This window comes from Dermochelys coriacea, chromosome 5 (genome assembly GCF_009764565.3).
Source record: "Dermochelys coriacea isolate rDerCor1 chromosome 5, rDerCor1.pri.v4, whole genome shotgun sequence".
Taxonomy (NCBI): Eukaryota; Metazoa; Chordata; order Testudines; family Dermochelyidae; genus Dermochelys; species Dermochelys coriacea.
Window position 1 is genome coordinate 5914874 of NC_050072.1, and position 21336 is coordinate 5936209.

Sequence of the window (21336 nt, forward strand, 5' to 3'; positions counted from 1 at the left end):
TGCACTAGTATTCTACACCTCATTGTAGCATTGATCATGTGTAATACATTCCGAGTACTTCTGTGTATCATTGAGATGAGAAATTTTATTACATTTTAAGGATAAATGTTTCCACTCTTAGATAGAAAGTTAAATTCCTCTTCCAAATTTTCTTTGATCTAGAGATGGCTAAGTGGAGAAAAAGATAGTCTGACTGAACAATGGTATTCAAAATAGTAATGCTTGAAAATGTGTTTTCTCAGTCTAGTAAGGTTATGCAAGCAGAACAAATGAAAACCAAAAATGCAGATTCCATCAGTGAACCTGTGTACTCTGTCTCTCACTGAAGCAAGGAACATTAATACATCTCTTCATGCTGCTGTATCTGACTAGTTTTATCTGGAAAACCAGCCTTTCCCAACTTGCGAGCAGATGTGCTTTAACTCTGTTAAGGGAAATGTAACATACTTGGGCAGTATTCACTAATCATTGTTCATATTGTTTATTCTCCCTGCTGGAATGTGGGGCTGTTCGAAAAGCATTTAAAAACTAAGTTATTTGTTAAAGCTGTGCATGTAACCTTGGTTGATTCCAAGATAGGAGCTTTAATTTATGATGATAATACTTAGCTCTTTGTCTTCAAAGCACTGATGAACATTAACCTCCCAACACGCTTGTGAAATAGGTATTATATCCTCAATTTAGAGGTAGGGAAACTGAGGCACAGAGAGTGGCGCCAGAGCCTCAGGAGAGAAAAGGAAAGGAATGTACTGTGACTTCCCTGTGCTAATAGGTCCCAGGCACTTTAGAAAAATAATTCTGATCTTAGAATTTAGAATATTAGAGTTGGAAGAGACCTCAGGAGGTCATCTTGTTTAGATGAGTGTAAATTTGGAGCAACTCCACTGAAGTTATTGGAATTACTCTGGATTTAAACCTGTGTGAGCAAGGTCATAACCCAAAGATTTTACACTGAAGATAGGGACAACTTGAGAAAATGGTTCAGGTTGGGAATGTATAGAGATTATTGCTCAGGAGACTTGGAGGTGGGGTTTCTGGAATTAGTGGGCTTTAAGAAAAGAGTTGAAGGAGAGTGAGTTTGTATGGCAAAGAAGTTGGAAGCTATTTCCAGTGCAGGGGGCAGCAGGAGTAGAAGGCGGAGTGGGGCAGGAGGAGACTGAGGGAACAGTAAGGAGCATAGGGAGATCATAGGTGTGTAAAAAGAAAAGGAGTACCCGTGGCACCTTAGAGACTAACAAATTTATTAGAGCATAAGCTTTCGTGAGCTACAGCTCACTTCATCGGATGCATAGGTGTGTAGTATGACTCTAGAGCAGCAGCAAAGATGGGACCTGGATTTATAGGGCCATAAAAGTGAGGAGGAAGGGCTTGAATTTAATGCATTAGGTGACGGGAGCTGGGGGGGACATTGCTGGAGGGGTGGGGTCATTAGAAAAATATAGCTGCCAAGTGTCATAGCTATGAGAGATGATTCTATGCTTTATTTGGTAGCTAGCAGGAATTTTTCTATTCTTAAGCGCAGCATCTTTATGACAAAAGAATTAAGAGCATTCAGGGTTGAGCTTTATGTACACTAGTCCTATTTTGACCTGTCCTAATTTTGGTAAAGGTATCCTTTCTGAGTGAAACTTTACATTATTGTTCTGTGTGAGAGCCAAGTTTGACTAATATATCTGTTTCTAGCCCTTCTGGTTGTGAAGCTAGCCTTCACTCTGTAAATCAATGCACTCCTGGCTTGTTTGGTCTATGGCCAGGCAGACTGAAATAGCACTGAGAAAGGTTTGAACTTCCACATTTATCTTTGTGAAAAGTGAATATGAGGGCCTGCCTGTGTCCGTTTCAACTACAATGCTTCCATTGGAGCTCGTCCAAGACATTGGTCTTCAATGTCATTTAAAGCCTCGTAATAAAACATGTCATGTGGTTAACCTTTAATACAATGTAACAGTTAAAAAAATAGTTTGCATCTTTTACTGGTAAATTACTACATAGATATTTAGATTAGGTACAAATAGGAATGGAACATTATTTATGGATCTATATTGTTTTGGCATTTCAGAGACATGGTTATTTTGCTCCTTAATAAATGTAGGCATTAAAAGAACAAGCAAACACAGAGTGCTAATTTTAAAGCTTTGCAGACTTGGGGAGAAAAATCTCCAAATGTTCTGTTAAACCAGCTTGTCCTTTCCTGCTCCACAATATATACACATGCAATTTAAAATACTTACAGTGGCATTTACTGCCTTCATTTCTGTTGGTCTGTACTGAAGTGACATGCCTCTTTTGCTAACACTGACTGAGAGCAGTGCTACCAGTCAGATCTGAGCATGGTTTGGTACTTTCTGTTCCTGCTCACTTCAGAGGCACGTGCGCTGTGCAGTTACTGCTTTAATTTTGTTTTTGACACATCTTTTCCCTTTTTCTCTCTCACCATATCTATGATGGAGCCAGAGCCTCAGGAGAGAAAAGGAAAGGAACGTACTGTGATTTCCCTGCAGGTTCCTTTTGTCCATTCCACCTGGGAACTCTTGAGCTCACCAAGGCACTGCAGCCATGGATCTAGTTACTCCAGGATCGCTTCTGGGCTTAACAAGGAAGGTTTTATGTTTAAGGCATTTGACTGGAACTTAAGAGACCTGGATTCAATTCCTTGACTCCCTCTGTAGCATTAGGCAAGTCAGTGTCTTCTTTGTACCCTCCCATCTATAAAATGGGGATAATACTTCCCGACTTCTGGGGGGATGCAAGGATAAAAACACAAGGAGTAAGTTTTTGTTTACCCAGGCCTCTCTTACGAAAGTTGTCAAAGATGTGGACATTCTTGTGATGTAATGGAAGTAGAGAGAGAGCTGAGGATCCCTCACCCCAACGTGGGCTCCTGAGTTAACCCAGCATCTTAAATTAGGCTGTTTCTGTGCAGGCTACCACTCGAGCACAATCTCTCTCCCACATTCTCAAGGGAGAACTCCCCATTTGCTAAACATCAGTGCTTCTCTACCCTGCACAAAGGAGAAATTCTAGTTCAGACTCCCTGGGTTTTTTAATATTCCAGCCCACCAAGGAAAAATAGAATACCAAGTTGGAAGGCACCTCAGGAGGTCATCTGGTCCAGCCCCCTGCTCAAAGCAGGACCAATCCCCAACTAAATCATCCTATCCAGGGTTTTGTCAAGCCTGACCTTAAAAACCTCAAAGGAAGGAGATTCCACCACCACCCTAGGTAACGCATTCCAGTGCTTTACCACCCTCCTAGTGAAAAAGTTTTTCCTAATATCCAACCTAAACCTCCTCCACTGCAACTTGAGACCCATTACTCCTTGTTTTGTCATCTGCTACTGCCGAGAACAATCTAGATCCATCCTCTTTTTGGAACCCCCTTTCAGGTAGTTGAAAGAAGCTATCAAATCCCCCCTCATTCTTCTCTTCTTCAGACTAAACAATCCCAGTTCCCTCAGTCTCTCCTCATAGGTCATGTGTTCCAGTCCCCTAATCATTTTTGTTGCCCTCCGCTGGACGCTTTCTATTTTTCCACATCCTTCTTGTAGTGTGGGGCCCAAAACTGGACACAGTACTCCAGATGAGGCCTCACCACTGTCAAATAGAGGGGAACAATCATATCCCTCGATCTGCTGTCAATGCCCCTATTTATACAGCCCAAAATGCTATTAGCCTTCTTGGCAACAAGGGCACACTGTTGACTCATATCTAGCTTCTCGTACATTATAACCCCTAGGTCCTTTTCTGCAGAACTGCAGCCTAGCCGTTCGGTCCCTAGTCTGTAGTGGTGCATGGGGTTCTTCCGTCCTAAGTGCAGGACTCTGAACTTGTCTTTGTTGAACCTCATCAGATTTCTTTTGGCCCAATCCTCTAATTTGTGTAGGTCCCTCTGTATCCTATCCCTACCTTCCAGCATATCTACCACTCCTCCCAGTTTAGTGTCATCTGCAACCTTGCTGAGGGTGCAGTCCACGCCATCCTCCAGATTGTTAATGAAGATACTGAACAAAACCGGCCCCAGGACTGACAGTTGGGGCACTCCGCTTGATACAGACTGCCAACTAGACATGGAGCCATTGATCACTAGAAGCTTCTTGCTCTTGCTGTGTCTAGCTCCTCTGTGGGAAGAAGCTTTCCTGAATCTGTCACCTCAGAGTTTCCTTTGGCTGACATTAACTAGAACTTGGGAATCAGATAATTCAACCCTTTTGTCAAGAGCCTTTCAACTGTCCCTCCAGTCTCAGTAGGAAGAACATGGGAATGTTGGTTTCTTGTTTACAAGAAAAACAAGCCAAATCAGGCCATGTATATTCATCCAGTGTGCAAGATCTTGTCACATGTTTTCTTTTTATTCATCTATTATGGGCTGGCTTTAGACTAATTGGAGTCATGGGAATGCATTCCATAGGTAGACCTTCTCAATGACTTCCAGCACTAAAATGTCCTTTCTCCATGGAAAGCCATATACCACATTGGGGCTTCCTGGATTACAGTTCACTGTAGTTCCTAAAGGAATCCTTTCTTGGCTTAACAGCAAGCAGCTTTATGAGTGGAGGGATCTGGCTGACTGTGTGGTCATCTTCACATAGGTCAAGAATGTATAGAAAACCTATCCAGCTTCTTTGTGCTAGCTATCTTCTTCATTAATGCATCACGTGGTCCTCCGATGCTTGTAACCCCATGCTGTGGCCTGCAATGTGGCCACCAGGAGAATCTTGTGACCAATTTTTTGGTGTATGTTAAGCCTGTAGCTTACCTGCCTGAACAGTTCTCTCTCTGCTTCCCCCACACTTGTCATTGAGGATCTTTAATTTTTAGAGGACTTTATTCTGTTCCCACTGACAACAGTCATCCATGTATTCACTCTGATTGAATGCTGGAGGATTTGGGCTTTTCTTTATGAAGATGGCCTCTTGGTGGTATTGTACCTGGTAAACTGGCTGGAAATATTATCTTTCCAGCACCAACTGTCCCAATCAGTACACTTTTTAAGTTTTGGACCGTCAGTTAAGCCCAAGAGGAATATCTCCCACTTACTCAGATGCTAGCCCATTGAGAGAGCTGCAGTCAACTGTCTGAAGACCTCCTTTTTTGTAAGTGGCGGTCTCAGCGTGAGCTCCCTTTGGCTACGCTTACTTTTTCAAAAGGGTGCTTCAGAATCTACATGTGAAAACCACCATCTCCTGGAGTACAGGGGCTTCCTGAAATAGTGGCCTGAAGATTAACGCACATTCTCAGGGGAATGTTCATACAAGAATGGGGAACAGTATTTTTGCCAATCTTTCTGTTGCAGGAAGGTGGCCCCCATAGTTATGCCAAACCTTCCCTGCACATACTCTTTGAATTGAGAGTCCTGGCATGCCCTGTGGCTATACTGGGAGATCATCCATCTCAGTAGTGGTGGTATGCTCTGACAATACCTGAATACATATCCAATGCACATGTGTCACAGAATGTTTTAATCCGCATTACCTGTCAGGGTGGTGTATGTGCCTGTCCCTTTCTCATAAACTTCTTCATGGTATGAAAAGCAGAGCTGTTCTGCCATACCCAGTTTCTTCTCCATCACCTGTGATACATCCGAGCAACTCTTTTGGGCAGAATTTTTCCTACTGCAATGATTTAATTAGTAGTTTCAAGCATTTTTAGTTAGTTCTTCAGGATGCCTCAGGGGAACAAAACCTCTTCTCCTTCTGTGGTCGCTGGCAGTGCCAGCCTCAGTGTCTGACTATGGCAAATCCTTGAGCTTTCAGAACTTTCCACCCTATGAGGCAATCATGCCTCTGAATGATGTCCTTCATCAAGGCAAAACAGACACCTCATGTGTCATATCCTGGAGTGCTGTGAGAGTTCATGTGCTTCTCAAAAGGGAGCTGGTACTCCTGAGGGTTTTCCTTATGGCGCAGATGATGAGGTCAGTCTGCAGGCATCTAGGCCCTTGGAAGACAGGAGGCTGTAGAAGATTGCCCCATCCTCAACCTCCAAACTGGCTGAAGGGTCTCTGAGGCCTGTGCCTTCCTCACCTGGAAAGCATAGATCAGGCTCTTAACCCTTTAAAGAGAAAAGATGAACATCACCCTCTCCACATCCACTTTGAGGCTGTGCAAGGCTACCAGACTGTTGGCTATTAAAGGTGCCTCAAAACTTAGAAAAAGTTCCCTGAGCACCAAAGTTGGTACAAGCCAAGCAAAACCGGACATGATAGAGGCCCAGGTCAGTATGTCCACGGTCATTCTAGCCTCTTTGGGACTGAGGCAAACAGAAAAGCTGCCAGCTGCTGCAGTACCAGGCAGAAGCCTGACTCTGATACCAACTACTCTGTTGCCTCTTGCACTGGCCCCCAGATCATCATCCCCACACTAATCTGCAACCGTACCCCTCCTTATGCCACATAGGGCATGCTCCCCTGTGGCTATTGGAGCCGCATTCAGGCATGACACTAACTAGGTTCCTAGATCTGGCAACTTTGTCTGGTCAAGTTCCACCTACAACCATGAGGCGAGCTTCCTTCCCCTGCCCCTTTTGTTGCAGGACTGTTCCCTCTCCTCTTCTGATTCACGAGGAAGCCATCAGCCATCCCTGTTCAGGTCCCAGGACTCTGTGGTATTCGTCTTGTCTAGGAGGACACGATCTGCATGTTTGTTACCAATGGCAGAACACGCCCTCTTTCATACAATACTGTTTGAGAGCTTGGCTTTGTAAATGATGTAGCAATGTGCATGTATTAATGAGGGGTATAATAGGTTTCAGTGAAACTGGGAGATAAGATGTGTTAATCTTGTATATTAAGTAATCCTACAACAAGGAACCTTATAATGAGACTGTTGTTATTAAATCTTTTCTTCATTGGCTTCAGTTCAGTGTAACCAGCACATCTCAGTGTGGTGCATTTGAGGCCAGTTTCTAGAAAAAAGCATTAACTTTCTGAAGCCTTTGTCATTCTGAAATACTCATCTAAATTACAGAGATGCAGCTGACACACATGACAGAAAAGTGACTCTCTACAGTGTGCTGGCACACAAGATTTTTGTTTACAAAAAATTAAAATTAGTAATAATACTTGTACAGAATTTGTTGATTTGACCTCGACTGCCTTTCAGAAGAGAGTGCCTTGCATTTCCCTCATCAACAGTGTTGCTAGCAGATTGTGTTCTAACAAGGTTAGAAAAGCTGTCAAAATAGCAATAGTTCTAAAAGGAAAAAAAAATTAGCCAGAATGATCTATGATTCTGTATAGTTATAATGAGAACAGCATGCAGGCTGTTATTTCACCAGTTTAAACAGTACCACAAGAAGGGCAAGACTTCCTGGTGTATTGAGCTTTTCTTTCTCCTCATCCTTGTCCAGCAACAAGCCTTAGTGTTTTTCATCCAAGGATCACAAGACATAGGGGGGCTCAGATGCCCATTTTACAGATGGGGAATGATACACTTAAACTATTTGCCATAGCTTTAAGTGCATTCTGAAAAGAATTCACACTAGTCAAGCCTCATGTAAGCAATGCAGGCTGCAAAAAGACATCTGAGGGAGATGACAACAAACAAAAGATTTATTCGCAAAAAGAAAAGGAGTACTTATGGCACCTTAGAGACTAACAAATTTATTTGAGCATAAGCTTTCGTGAGCTACAGCTCACTTCATCGGATGCATTCCGATTGTTGAGGATTCAGCTGCAGCAAGGAATTGAACCGGAAACCTTTGTATCTGAGCGCAGTGGAGCTGCCACGTGGTTAAGGAGAATCTGCTTTTCTCTCAGTATTATTCCTATTTGAGGTCCAGAAGAGAAGGTTTCAGCCAGAGGCATCAAATATGTAGAATTGTGAAGCGCGATGATTGTTTCTCACAAGGAAGCAACAAGACTTAGAACGCTATGTATTCCCTGGTGGTCACCCATTCCAGTACTAACCAGGACCAAACCTGGTTAGCTTTGTTATAAAATGAGAGGATGTTTTGTGGGCTTACAATCTCATTCTCTGAAAAGTAGCTGCCCTTTTAATTTAATATGTATGCTTTTTAATTCAGATGGAAGTCCTGTAGCTCTGCCTTGAGTCAGTTTAGGTTTTACAGCCCTGGTGTCTTTCTCATCTCCTCATAGCCCCCCACCCTGTCCTCCAAACAGCTGTCACCCAGTTCATACTTTATCCTGTTAAATAACTCCCATTAATGTGCCTTGATGGAACAGGATGAGCATCCCTCTGCTGTGTAAGATACCTCATTTCCCCCACAGGCTAAAACCATCTTTTTCCCCCTCACACTCCTTAAAGGAGGTCTGTTGTCAAAGTAGAGAAAAGAACACAGCTGTTTGAGTGTCAAGTAGTATTGGTCTGACTAATAGCTTTAATGTAAACAGTAACAGTTGCTACTATCAAAGGTTTTTAAATTCTCACAAAGGTCTCCAAATAAACACCGAGCATTTCTAGAGATAGGCATTTTATGTAATACCATGAATGAATGTGAATAAAGGGGACTCATTTTAGGAAGAATGGTATCAGTAGGATTACACAGTTGATTTGCATGTTTCAGAATGAATGGTTAGACCCTTCTATATGACAAAATTAACCTCCAGGTTTGACAGTTGCTCTCTTCTTTAAATTTAGGAAGAATGCTGTGGCTATTGCAATCCCCATCAATGACCACTAGGGGGAGTGTTAGGTTTATTTTTCTTCACTGTGGAGCTGACCAGTGCTTTTGTCATCTTTTGCAGATGCACATATGGTAGAATATTATCATTTTATGGTTACAATTATGAGCAATTTGATTGAAAATGACAGCTAAATTATGCAGTGTTCCTTTTATTTGTTTTAATTTTGCACTCTAAATATGTAAAAGGAAAAAACAGCATGGTTTTTCGTTGGTTTTTTTTTTTTTTGGTGGTAGGAGGTGTAGTACTCGCTTTGGCTTTGCATTCTTCCAACACAGCACAGGTTGAGCTTACTTTTTTACTGCGCACGATTAAATATGTGCAGCCCTTCACAGATGCTGTGAGTATTACTGGGGAGAAATCATGTACTACTAAATCCTCAAGGCTCCCCATCAGAAGGATCGTACATCTAACAATTATGATGTCCAAATGCATAAGTAATACAGTTCTTGACCATTCCAAGAGAAACTGCATCCGCTTAACTCAGATAATGGCTGCACCACCCAAGGAAATGCTAAAGGAAATTTGTATATTCCTAAAATCAATATGGATTTTGGCAAAGCTTCCTTAATGGACCCAGGTGCGATCTTATCTCTCTCTCACTCTCTCTTCTGACCCTTGTTTGAACATTCTATACCATCACAATTTTTAAACCAAGAATAAAACCCTATTGCTGTATATGCTGGAACTAGCAATTTCTTATAAAGAATGTTTTGTTTTGTGTGTATTCTTTTTGTTCAGTTCTTATATTGTGTCTATCACTGTGGTATCTGAGCACCTTTTACTTGTGCATTAAGCAACTTAACTAGTATCTATTGTGTGTGATTCATTCTTTCTCTCCCCCTCTCCCCAGGGGGAAAGTTGTATGAGCAGTTTTAATTTTTTTTGTTTATTTTTATTTTTATTTTTATTCTTGCTTAATATATGGGTGCTGGAGCATGTGTGCATTTCACATGGAATGAAAAGTGGTGTGTTGTGTCTTTACTCATCTTTGGACAGGAACCCACTGAAGGCAAGCTGTCTAGCTTAATTGGCACATCCAGCAATGATAATTTTTAAGACATAGGGGCCCAATCCTGAGCTCATTGCTTGAACAAACTACCTATTGAAGTTTCTGCTTTTTCAGATTAAGAAACTCATTAGTCCATAGTAAGAACTTTGAGGTAAAATAACCCAGACTTCTGTGGGTTAATAGTGTTCACATACTATGAGGAATTAATTTTAACTTTGAAAGCTCTTAGTCTGTTCCTTTAGTCTTGCTGTAGTGACCTTTGGTTTGACCAGTTTTCAGAGGCCCTACATTGTATTGTGTTATCTCAGTGTTTTCAAATTTATTTTAAATGTATACTCAGGAAAGCCATTGACTAAGCAGAATAAAGTGGCTTGGTAGCTGCAAATACTATCTGTCACTAGCGCCTGTAATTTTCATCTTATTTGTAGAAACAAATCATATTGGTACTTTGACCAGTCTAGGAAGTTTAGTGCTTGTCGTAGCTTTTTAAATCAATTTTAACAATTACTCTGCAGGTGGTATGGGTGGAGACAGAAACTGCATGTTTAAGTTACTCTGGACTTATTGATGCCAGATGGGAACAGAAGAGATTTGAATCCGATATCTTACATATGCTGTCTGAAAGCTCAAAAGGACTACTCTAGCCTAGTCCCTAATTTTGTTCTGAATGCTGTAGCTTTTGCTTAAGGTAGGTAACCATAACTTAACTCATTTGTATGCGCCATATGCAGTCTTGGCTCACTTCAAAGTGTAATCAAGTCATGAACTAATTATGATACCATATTCCCAAAGAATGTAAATTTAATTTCCCTTCAAACAGAATGGGAATGTATTAGCCGTTCCTTTATATGAGAGGTATATCATTCAATAACATGCTGATGATGCTTCAAACAGGAGTGCGATTCTTAACTTTTGTGGGCATTGTGACCTTTTTCCTTATGTGTCTTTCTCTTTTACGTTTGCATCTTGGATTAATTTACTAGCTACTGGTTAATAGCATTAAAATATTCAAGTGTGAATGAAAACATGTCTCTTGGGCTTCACATTTGAGAGCATAGCATTATATTATTATACTTACCTTGCTCCTTCATAGTGCTTTCAAATACTTGTTTCCTGAAGATCTCAAGTCCAAAGGAAGTTTTGACTTGAACTGAATACTCTTGCACCAGCATTAATGCCTGCCCCAGAACCTTTTTAGGATATTGAAAAATGGAGATGCAGAAATTTCCCTAGCAGGTTCTTAACCTGATTGTGCCAGACAGTCCACATAAACTCATTTATATAAGAACCAGTGAAGTGAAGTTGTTCATAAAACATTTTATTAACTTCAGTCTTCACGGCATCTTCAGAATTTAGGTAATAAAGCTACGTGGAAGTAACCAGGCTTCACCTTTTCACAGAACAATAATTCACATAGGTTTTAGCCACATTTTTTGTGGTGTAATTTTGAAGGCCCAAGAAGCATGTGTTGTGGCCAGACTCTGCTTTGTGGCAATGCATTCATATTGTTCCTATTGTTCTGAGGTGAACTGAACAGGGGGCCAGAGGAGGATATAAGTGTATGTAGTGCATATATTTTAAATACACGTTGTATAATAAACTGAATCGTTAAAGAGCAGTGTGATCTTCTAATTAAATTTAGGTCTTATCTACACTGGGCTGCATTGTGGACTATATGGCAGAAGGGGGAATTGCAGCGTGTACCATAATTTGCGCTCTTACTGCCTTGTGTGGACCCTGCTGGTGTGAACTAAAAGGTACCTAGTTTCTGTTAACATAGTCCTGTTCGAAGGAAGACGATATTAACGCAAACTAGGTAGCTTTTAGTTCATGCCAGCAGTAAACACAGAGGGCAGAGTGAACATTTTGGTGATCTCTGAAATTCACACCCCCTATGTTGCACCATGGTGCAATTTAGACACAGCCTTAGCCGTGCTTAGAATGTTAGAACACTTTGGTGTGGATTTTAATGTTCTTTCTACGTTCTTGTTTATAAAAAATAAACTGCGAGTATTGTGCATGTGGCTTTTCATGTGTGAGCAGATGAAGCCACATCATGTTGGTTCTTGGTTTGTTCAAGTTGTAAAGCAGTGGGTACGGTTAGAGAAAGATGTACCAGTTGATGGTTTTTCAGCATTGCACAGGTGAATATGCAGAAATGAAAAGCTTTACTGGGGAAGCTGATGGAGGAAGTAAGCTCTGTAAGTCAAAGAACCCAGTGGTGCCCATAGCTGTATACGTCATATGTGTGGTGCATACCATTGGCAAGGGCTGCATCACCTGGGGAGTGGGGAAACGGGTAGTTTGCCTTTGGCCCCTGTTTGAGAGGCCCCCCAAACTGAGTGGCTGAAATTTGGCCCAGTAGCCCTTCCATCATGGCGGAGAGGCTATTGTACTAAACCTGAGTGGTGCTGCAACGTCGTACACCAAGTCGCAATTCCACTCACTTTGGCCTCTTGATGGAGGGGCAGCCGGGCCAGACCTAGGTGACTCCATGTGAAGTTAAACTAGTGGTTCAGTTGTGTGTACTATGGGAAAAATTTCTGGGGGAGCCCCTGGTAGAACCCCCAGGTTTTCAATTAAAAACAGACGAACCAAATGTTAGGAAATGAAATGGGGAAGGGTGTGCCGGGGGAGGGAAACTCTGTCTTGTTGCAACATTACAGTTTGCACTATGAACATTATAAAAAGTCAAATAAATGCTAACATGCCTACCGTGTAGATGTGTGGTATTTGCTATTATTTTTTCCTAAGGACCAAATTCTGGCTCTGCTAGTGGGATGCGGTGGAGAGCCCTTGAGTCCCAGACTACTGGGAAAATGGTAGTTATAATACAGCTGCTTATACTTCTAAACTCATGAGTGGGCTGCTACTACTGCCAACAATCGTAAATGCTCCAGAGGGGGCAAGTTGGAGCGGTGGGCGGTAGCCATGGTCCTGCCCCAATCCTGTATGTCAGTTTGCAGCTGAAAGGCAGTGCTGGAGGGAGCATACATTAATGGCCACCATATTACCCAGTTCACTCCCCCCCCCCCTTTGTGCCTCTGGAAGTATGTCTGCTTCTGGCCCCCACAAGCATAATGCTACTAGCACCTGCTGCTTGGGCAATCCCAGCTCTCCAAGACAAACCTCTCAGAGCAAGGTTTTTGCTTCTAAGAGCTATATATGAACTCTGTATCTGTTACTTTAATCTATTGTTTCACTAAATGAATCCTATAAAATAGACAGGATATGCAGTATGGTGAATTCATATTGCTGTTAAAACCTGAACTTTTGCATTTCCTGACTTCTTATGATTCTCTTGTTACTGTACAAGCTTAATACTGCATTAACAAACTTTTTTGTGTGTAGCAAATTACAGTAATTCAAGTGTTAATTTTTTGAGCAATAAATGAGAATACAGTTCAGTGAAATCCTAAACAGCTATAATCAGATAATTAATATCTTGTTAATCCAGTATTTGGACTCTTGAACTCTTAAAGAGATGTGATCTTATTTGAGCATTTAGCTATGTTTCAATTCTAGGATTTGTAGTCCTATAGATTTAGTTTTTCCCTCTCCATGAAATTTGTGATTTTCTTCAAAGCAGATATTGTGCAAGTATTTCATCAGCCTGTGTGTCTATACAGGTACTTATAGCCTCCTCATCAATATTGTATCAACATTGTATCATTCCCAATTGAATGGTGTGTGGAGTAGAATCTTGTTAATTCCTACAAAGTAAGGTGCTCTTTCTCCAAGTTTAGTAAAGTTTTAATAGATTGGAAGAGTAATATCTCATATTAAGGCTTGTGTCTTAGAAAATTATACAGCAGTAAATGAACTAGCTTAGTAAGAAGTATCATCATAGCTAAAACTAAGCTACATTTGTCTAAATGAATGAACAGAGAACACTTTGTGATATATTATACCTTTTTTGTTTGATTGCTTACTCGTTACTTCACAATGAATGTCCCTAGTATTGGGTGAATGAACAAGGTTTTATCTCTAATGCAGGGACTCCTAACCACTGTCACAATGTGAACCATATTTAAAAAGGGAAAAAGTCTCATGGACTTCTCTCCAATCATTCATGCTCATGCAAACCATCACCCCTCCCAGTTGTGAACGCACAATATCCTTTCAACAATACCAGCCATTGCTGATGTGTAGAAGTAATGTTAGGGAAGCAAGTCATGTTTTTAGCTCTCTTTTAAATAAATTGAGCGGCTAGAAGCAAGAAGAGGCATCATCACGTGCACAGCAAGCACTTCAAGGTTGCCAGTGGAGCAGAGTTTGGGGCCCCCTGGTGTAATGCATTCCCACTGTATTAATTTCATTGGGTGTGACTCTCATACTGTATAATTTTCATGTTTGAAATACAGAACTATGTATAATGCATTGGCAAGAACAAGAATAGATACACCCCAACTATGTGTGTACCCCAAAGCCCATTAGGGTACATTCCACTCACCCACATCTATAGGGAACAGCGATGGGTAAATAGTGGGGTAAAGTCCTGTTGTATGAAGGCGGGGCTGTTGGAAGCGGAGTGAATTAAGAGAGACATAAAAAATTGATAAAGATAGGATTGTCTGTTTTTATATTCTGCCACATAACATGGGTTTAAATGAATTTGCTTATAATTTGTCTTCAGATACTGACATTTAACTCTTAGGCCATATAAATGTACTGGCTTTTTCTACTGTAAAATTCATGCCCTGCGTCCAGGCTAATATGTTCACCTACTATAAACATTACTGCCTATGGTTACAGCCGGAATAAAAAATTCCTTTTATATACATCATAGCTGGCAGAGACTCCTGAAACCACCACAAATCACTTCAGCCTTTTGCTGCTCTCTGACAAAATGCACAAAAACGTAAAACCGCTCAGGCTTCAGATAGATTGACTAGAAAAAGCAATTAGCTTATTTAGACCATTGTTTGTACCCGCCTTTATCTCAAGATGCTGAGCAAAGATGTTTTAGAAGCTCTCCTTATTACTTTAGCATTAGATCTTAATCACCTCCCTTCTGCTCTGTCCCCAAAAAGCTTTGCTCATCCCATTTTTGGCTCTTTTTTTTTTTTTTTTTAAAAGGATCGTAATGGGGAATAACAAAGCGGCGAGTTATTTATGCAGTCATGATTGGCAAAAATGATTGCAACACAAATTTGCCCAGAAGCAATGATTAGATCATAAAAATGTTAAGGAAATCTGTAACTCAACACCATTTTATATATTTGAAGAAGTTTTTGTTCACTACCTTAATTGTGATGACTTGTTGTTAAAGTATTTATTCAGAGTAATCTCTTTGGACATTGAGCCCTTAGCCGAGCCGCATGCATAATTGAAATCGGGGAGGGGTGGAATGAGGAGGGGAGCATAAATGGTTTACCATGCTAAATGAGCAAGGGAGGGAATTACACAATGACAGGTGAAGAGCAGATTTATCTCCTTTTGGAATTTCAGTACTGCAAGCAAGGCAGGACATTATAGCTAATACCCTTGCAAATACCACAGTTTGCTGCTTCTCCAGATAACAATCCAAAAATCATTGCTGGTCTTTGAAAGGCCTGTAGTCCTGCAACTGTGGTGGTGTTTATGATCCATCAGTAGTTCAAATTGAGTATATGGGCACCAAATCCATAGCTGTACTTAAAAAGTGGAATATTTACCCAGTTGGCTATTGATAATTAAAGCATTGGCACTATCTTCCTTAGTTGAATACAAATAGGACCACATATGCAAAGAGGGCTGTATCTGTGCTAACTGAAATATCATAACCTACCTCCTGTATTCAGCCCCTTCAAGTGTTTGTACATTTGGTGAAGGTCCTTTGTCTCTGTCTTATGGGTGGGGGATAAGATTGCACTTGTGTTTGGTCTTTTCATTTCCCTTTAGGCACATCCATAGTAACCATCCATCTCCACCCTCCCCCCCCCCCATTCTCACATGGTGTGTCTTTCTCTGCATTTTATGGCTTCAGTTACCACAGGACAAAAACAGATTTACACAGAATAAATTGGTATTTGTTTGATTTTTACTTGTCAATACGGAATATTTTTTTCCCCTTAACTTGCTATCTCACCTCTGCAGCAGCAGTACAGAGAATGCCAGGAACTTCTGAGTCTATATCAGAAGTATCTATCTGAACAGCAAGAAAAGCTAACGGTCTCTCTCTCAGAGCTTGGTGCTGCCAAGATGAAGGAGCAGCAGGTAAGGTCTCTCCCCTCACCATTTCTTTAATGACTACATTGCTGATCCCATTGAAAAACCCTTTCACTTACTGTCAGGGCTGTAACTGTAATGTTGTTGTCTTAGAGTATATAAATGTTCTTGCACAATTCTGTGATTGGCTTTTCCATGGCCCTTTTCTGTAATACATGGATTAGAGCTAAGAAATTATTACTTAAAGCAACCCTTGGATCAGTAAATCAGGTCAAGTTCATTGATTCTACTGTACTGCAGCGGGAACTGCGAGGAATCCTTTTCATTGCAGTCTAAGGAAAAAGGTAAGGGATGCTGTTGCCTTCCTCAAGCCCTTTTGGACAACATGTGCTTCATAGGGAATTTGCTATCGTTGTAGAAATAGCCTTTTAAATTTCCAGCATAATTTTCAGTGAGTGAAAAAGAGGTGGAAGCAGGTGAGCTTGGCTGATAAGAACTTTTCCAGTCTATGAGGGAGTCCATCTCATTTTGAACCTTCATAAAACAACTACTAATTGCACATAAAGTTAAAAGAGAAAATATTGCTTGAGATGCTGTATGTCCTACCTAAGTGGTTAAGTGGTCTAAGGTTCCCATATGCTGAAACAGGAAAGTAGCTAAAGACCTTGCTATTAGTGATTTGCTGATAGCTAGTTACTTGATTTATGTACCTGCAGATAGCTGATCCTTTCACCAAGATGAAGATAATGGCTCTGACCAATGTTGTTCTTATCTAATCTTCTTCAAAAAATTGTCTCTGCAGATCTCCATTCTTGGTGTCTCACATGAGCCTGTAGCTTCTAATAATGGTATAACTTTTAGGTCTTGAAGCCTTGAAGCATCTGCTAGGGGCTTCTAATCTCATAACAGTTATGTGCTGGCAATGAGCTCAGCACTGTAGAAAACCCAGTAGGTGGCACACTGTGCTTCCTGGAGCTTGCATTCTAACAAAACTGCAGAGACACAGCTAGCTATTGATGAATTCTATCCTGGTGAGTGGCATTTGGCTTTTCTTTTTAATAAGTGTGTAACAGCACTTAACTTTGTATTTAGAAAGAAGAACTGACTTTCCCCTTCAGTTTCCTGTTATATACAATGTCCTGCTGGGTTTTATAAATATTGATAGAAATTTTTGTGTTCTGCCACATTTAAAATCTTGTGAATGTTTGACTTGTATGGAGTTCCTAAGATTAGCAAATCTTGCCTGAGAACTTCTGGTCTTATTATTCTCTCACATACCTGCACTTCACTGGGGAATTTGAAAAAGCCAAGTTGAAGCTCTTTCAGTAATTCAACACAGACCAGCCTGGCAGTGCCAGCTGTGTTTGTGATGAGGCCATTACTCATGAGGAGGCGAGTTTTGTTTGAGATTTTTTTTACTTTGAACCAGTTGACAGACAGACAAATATCTTTATCTTTTGCTCCTGGGTAATACCTGGTATCAGGTCATCCACCATAGCTTCTATGCCAAAATATAAAGGCAGACAAGTAAAAAAGCCTCAATAATGAGTGCATCAGCACATATCAGTGCAGCACCTAATGCTCATTACCATTTGATGAATAGTTTGGTGCCATGGAGTCATGATTGGGACTGACTCCAGCCCCAGTGTCTGTAATATGGTGCATTGAGACCTTCCACCTTGCCTGTCCAATTTGCCCTCCTTTCATCCCATTTTAATGGCAGCAACTCTTTCTTTCCTATTTAAGATGAGGCCTCGTCTTGCTGGCTACTTTCTAACTTTAGCCCTGCTGACACTTTTTGATCAAACTTCTATGAACCTCAAGGTATTGAGCTCCTCTTCTGTGAACTCCTACTGGTTGCAGTCTAGCCATGCTTCTCTCTCTGCAATTATGTCTACTCTACACAGTTAACACAAGTTGTTGGAACCTAGGTCTGAGCACTTTTGGTAGCCTGGCTTGGGTGTGACCATCCCCACTGCAAAGCTGTGTCCTCGTTATTTCTGCACTCACCTGTATGTGGGGGATCAGGGCTGATTCCCCACTCTGGCACTTTGAGTGCAGATGGTGGGGGCCTGCAAGGATTCTAAAAATTAATACTGGCCACTCCAGGCTGGTATTAAACTCCCAAGGTCACAGCTTCTCTCTGACCTAGGATGGGTAGATGCTGCCACCACACAAGTGCACCCCCTCTTCCCCCTTTTGAGAAATTAGGAAAGAGCACTTGGGAATTCCTTCCTGTGGGGTACCCTCAATCCCTTTCGCCCCCCTTCTGTGAAAGAGCTGAGAAAGAAAACTAAGGAAATCAGCTATTGCCACCAGCTAATTAAACAACATATGCACAAACCTCCTAGGACACCAAAAATGCAATCCTGTTCTTAAAAAAGGTAAATGTTATTAAAAACAAAAAGAAAGAAAATACATCTGGAACATAGGCTTTTGCTAGATTTTAAAAACCCACTTACAAAAATTAAACATCGAGCATAACCTTCTTGAGGTCCAGCGTAAAGGTTACAAACAAAATAAAAGCATTTGGGGTTAGCACATAGGAGTCCACAAGCCAAAAGAAATAAACAAAATAAACCTAATCACGTCGTCTTACACATTTTCTGATCTACTTACATATCTTGGTTTCCAAATAAGCAGTTTGTAGGTATGATTCTGATGATTTTCATACCTGGCCTTCAGCTTCTCACAGCATAACTGCTGCCCTCTTCCCCAGAGAACAACAACAGAGAAACGGAAGATTTCCCAATTTTAAAAAGTTCTAGCCCTCCCATTGGCTCTTTTGGTCAGGTGCCCATTCACTTCCCTTTACCTATGCATGCTGTCAGACTTTTTAACCCTTTACAGGTAAAGGAAGTAGAGAACAGCTACCAAGAGGGATTCTATAGCTAACTGGCTGGCTGGGTGTCCACAAAAGGGAGCCAACCGCCTCTCATTTATCACAGGGGGCATATATAATGGGCCTTTGTGCTGAGACACACTTTATGGATGCCGCCAACATGTCTTCCCGAGCAAGTGATAATATGGACACACGTGGAAAGAGAAAAAGAGGGTGACCAAGAGAGACATTATAGACCAATAGAGAAGCCAAACCCATCAACGTGACATTCAGAAGCCTGAACAGACCAGCACAAGATTGAAATAAATGGCAGAAACTGGTGGATGCACCTGCGGGTCCAGGAGGTTAAAGAAAGAAGACTGGAGGACTCAAGTGATTTAGCCTGTGTCCTTACTGCAAAGTGTGTGGGTTCCGGGCCAAGTTTAAGCTTTGTTTCCTAACCCATGTCACCAGCCAGGTAAACTAGCCTGTCTATTTAAAGCACCTTTAAACCTGGCCTAGAGGTTTTTTATGTAGTCAGAAAGGGGGAGTTAAGGCTAAAACCCATGTAAGAGCCTGGGTTAATTGCAGTGTAGACATATAGCCTAAGTGTTAAAGTTTGGGAGACCATTTAGCTATATGGACTAAGAAGGCATTGACTAGCATATCTACATAATTTAACTCGTTGAAGATCATCTGATTAGTCATGAGCACTTCCCTTACAGTTGCTCAGAACCTGGTAGACAATTCAGCATTGTGATTTACCTATCCTAATCCTCACAGGGGAGAAAGTTCTATTGAGAGAACACTAGAAATGGGGTGACCAGGCACGTTAGACCCTGTTCAGGGGTTGGCAAAGAAAGTTAATGTGCTTTTTCTGACTAGAGCTGCATATTCTAAGTGTCAGGGTAGCAGGGCAAAGTTCTCCGTAGTGAATGCAGTAATTTCCCAGCTGTGTCCTAAAGAGTGAAGTTGGAATTGATAATCAGAAACAGTTCCAACATGGAGGAAGAAGGAAATGACAGGTAGAAGAGCCCTTATATGGCCTGATTTAAAATGACTTTTTACTGCTCTTAAACTCTAGGCCAGAGAAAGCCACCCTTCTCAGTGACATTTGTGTTGGGGGAGGAGGTTCTGGAATAGCCTTCCAATAGGAGTAGTGGAGGCAAACAACTGACTCAGTTTTAAGATGGAGCTTGATAAATTTATGAACAGGATTATATGGACTTGTGGACTGGACTTGATCCAGGAGGTTCTTTACTGACCTTTGTTCTTATGTTGTTTAGGCTGAAGAAAACCTTATAGAATCACAGAATTGTAGGACTGGAAGGGACCTTGCGAGGTCATCTAGTCCAACCCGCTGCACTCACATCAGGACTAAGTATTATCTAAACCATCCCTGATAGGCCATTGTCTAACCTGCTCTTAAAAATCTCCAATGATGGAGATTCCATAACCTGCCTGGGCAATTTATTCCAGTGCTTAACCACCCTGATAATTAAGAAGTTTTTCCTAATGTCCAACCTAAATCACCCTTGCTGCAATTTAAGCCCATTGCTTCTCAGAGGTTAATAAGAATAGTTTTTCTCCCTCTTCCTTGTAACAATCTTTTATGTACCTGAAAACTGTAATCATGTCCCCCCCTCAGTCTTCTCTTCTCCAGACTAAACAAACGCAACCCATTTTTTTTCTATCTTCCCTCATAGGTCATGTTTTCTAGACATTTAATCCCTTTTTTGTTCTTCTCTGGACTCTCTCCAATTTGTTCACATTTTCCCCAAAATGTGGCACCCAGAATTAGACACAGTACTCCAGTTGAGGCCTAATCAGTGTGGAGTAGAGCAGAAGAATTACATCTTGTATCTTGCTTACAACGCTCCTGCTAATACATCCCAGAATGATGTTTGTCTTTTTGCAACAGTGTTACACTGTTGACTCATATTTAGCTTGTGATCCAAACTCCTTCCTAAGCAGTCATTTCCCATTTTGTATGTGTGCAACTGATTGATCTTTCCTGAATGGAGTACTTTGCATTTGTCCTTATTGAATTTCCTCCTATTTACTTCAGACCATTTCTCCAGTTTGTCCAGACTCTTTAATTTTAATCTTAATCTTTCCTGAGTTCTGTTTAAATCGCTGACCACGGGGAACTTTTTTTCTGTCTGTTTATTTTGATTGAGGTCAGGAAAGCCTGGATACATCAAATGGACTGTAAGAGCTTCAGCTATTGGCTTGCCACCCAACTATAAACCTCCTGGCTTGTTAAATAGAGGTAGATAACATTTCCTTCTTTTTGTAACTGCTGTCTATTCTCACTTGTGGAATTGGCACCTGTAGTTTGAGCTGCCAGGGCATCAATCCCACAAGTGTGATAATCAAAGGTGACACTCAAAGAGCAGTTAAATATAGGTAATCTTTTCTCTTCTCTGCCCTGCAGAACCACATGGGAGGACACCCAACTACACTTTGTAAAGAAATGCCTCTTAATGTGGTCTATTTAGAACTCTCTTGTCTCTGTTCTTCTCTTCCTCCCATTTTTAATCTAACTTTTTTTTTTGACTTGTGATCTCAAGCCACACCCATCATCATGGCATCTTCTGCTGTTCACCTTTCTACTCTTCCTTCCTTATTTTTATGTGGATTAATATTGATAAAGCTGCCCATTATCTGCAGACTTGGACTGCCAGTGCAACATCACCTTTCAGTAACCAAA

At 41.1% G+C, this 21336-nt stretch overlaps 1 protein-coding gene across 7 annotated transcripts in view; it reads left to right on the top strand.

Annotated features, from left to right (window-relative positions):
* The window catches only part of KIAA1328 (KIAA1328 ortholog), a 258802-nt gene that overhangs the window by 85165 nt on the left and 152301 nt on the right, over nucleotides 1-21336 (top strand). For all 7 annotated transcript variants that reach the window (XM_043515012.1, XM_038401584.2, XM_043515013.1 and 4 more), the window contains exon 6: nucleotides 15723-15850. In XM_043515012.1, the coding sequence (XP_043370947.1) occupies nucleotides 15723-15850 (128 nt within the window). The remainder of the gene's footprint in view (nucleotides 1-15722; nucleotides 15851-21336) is intronic.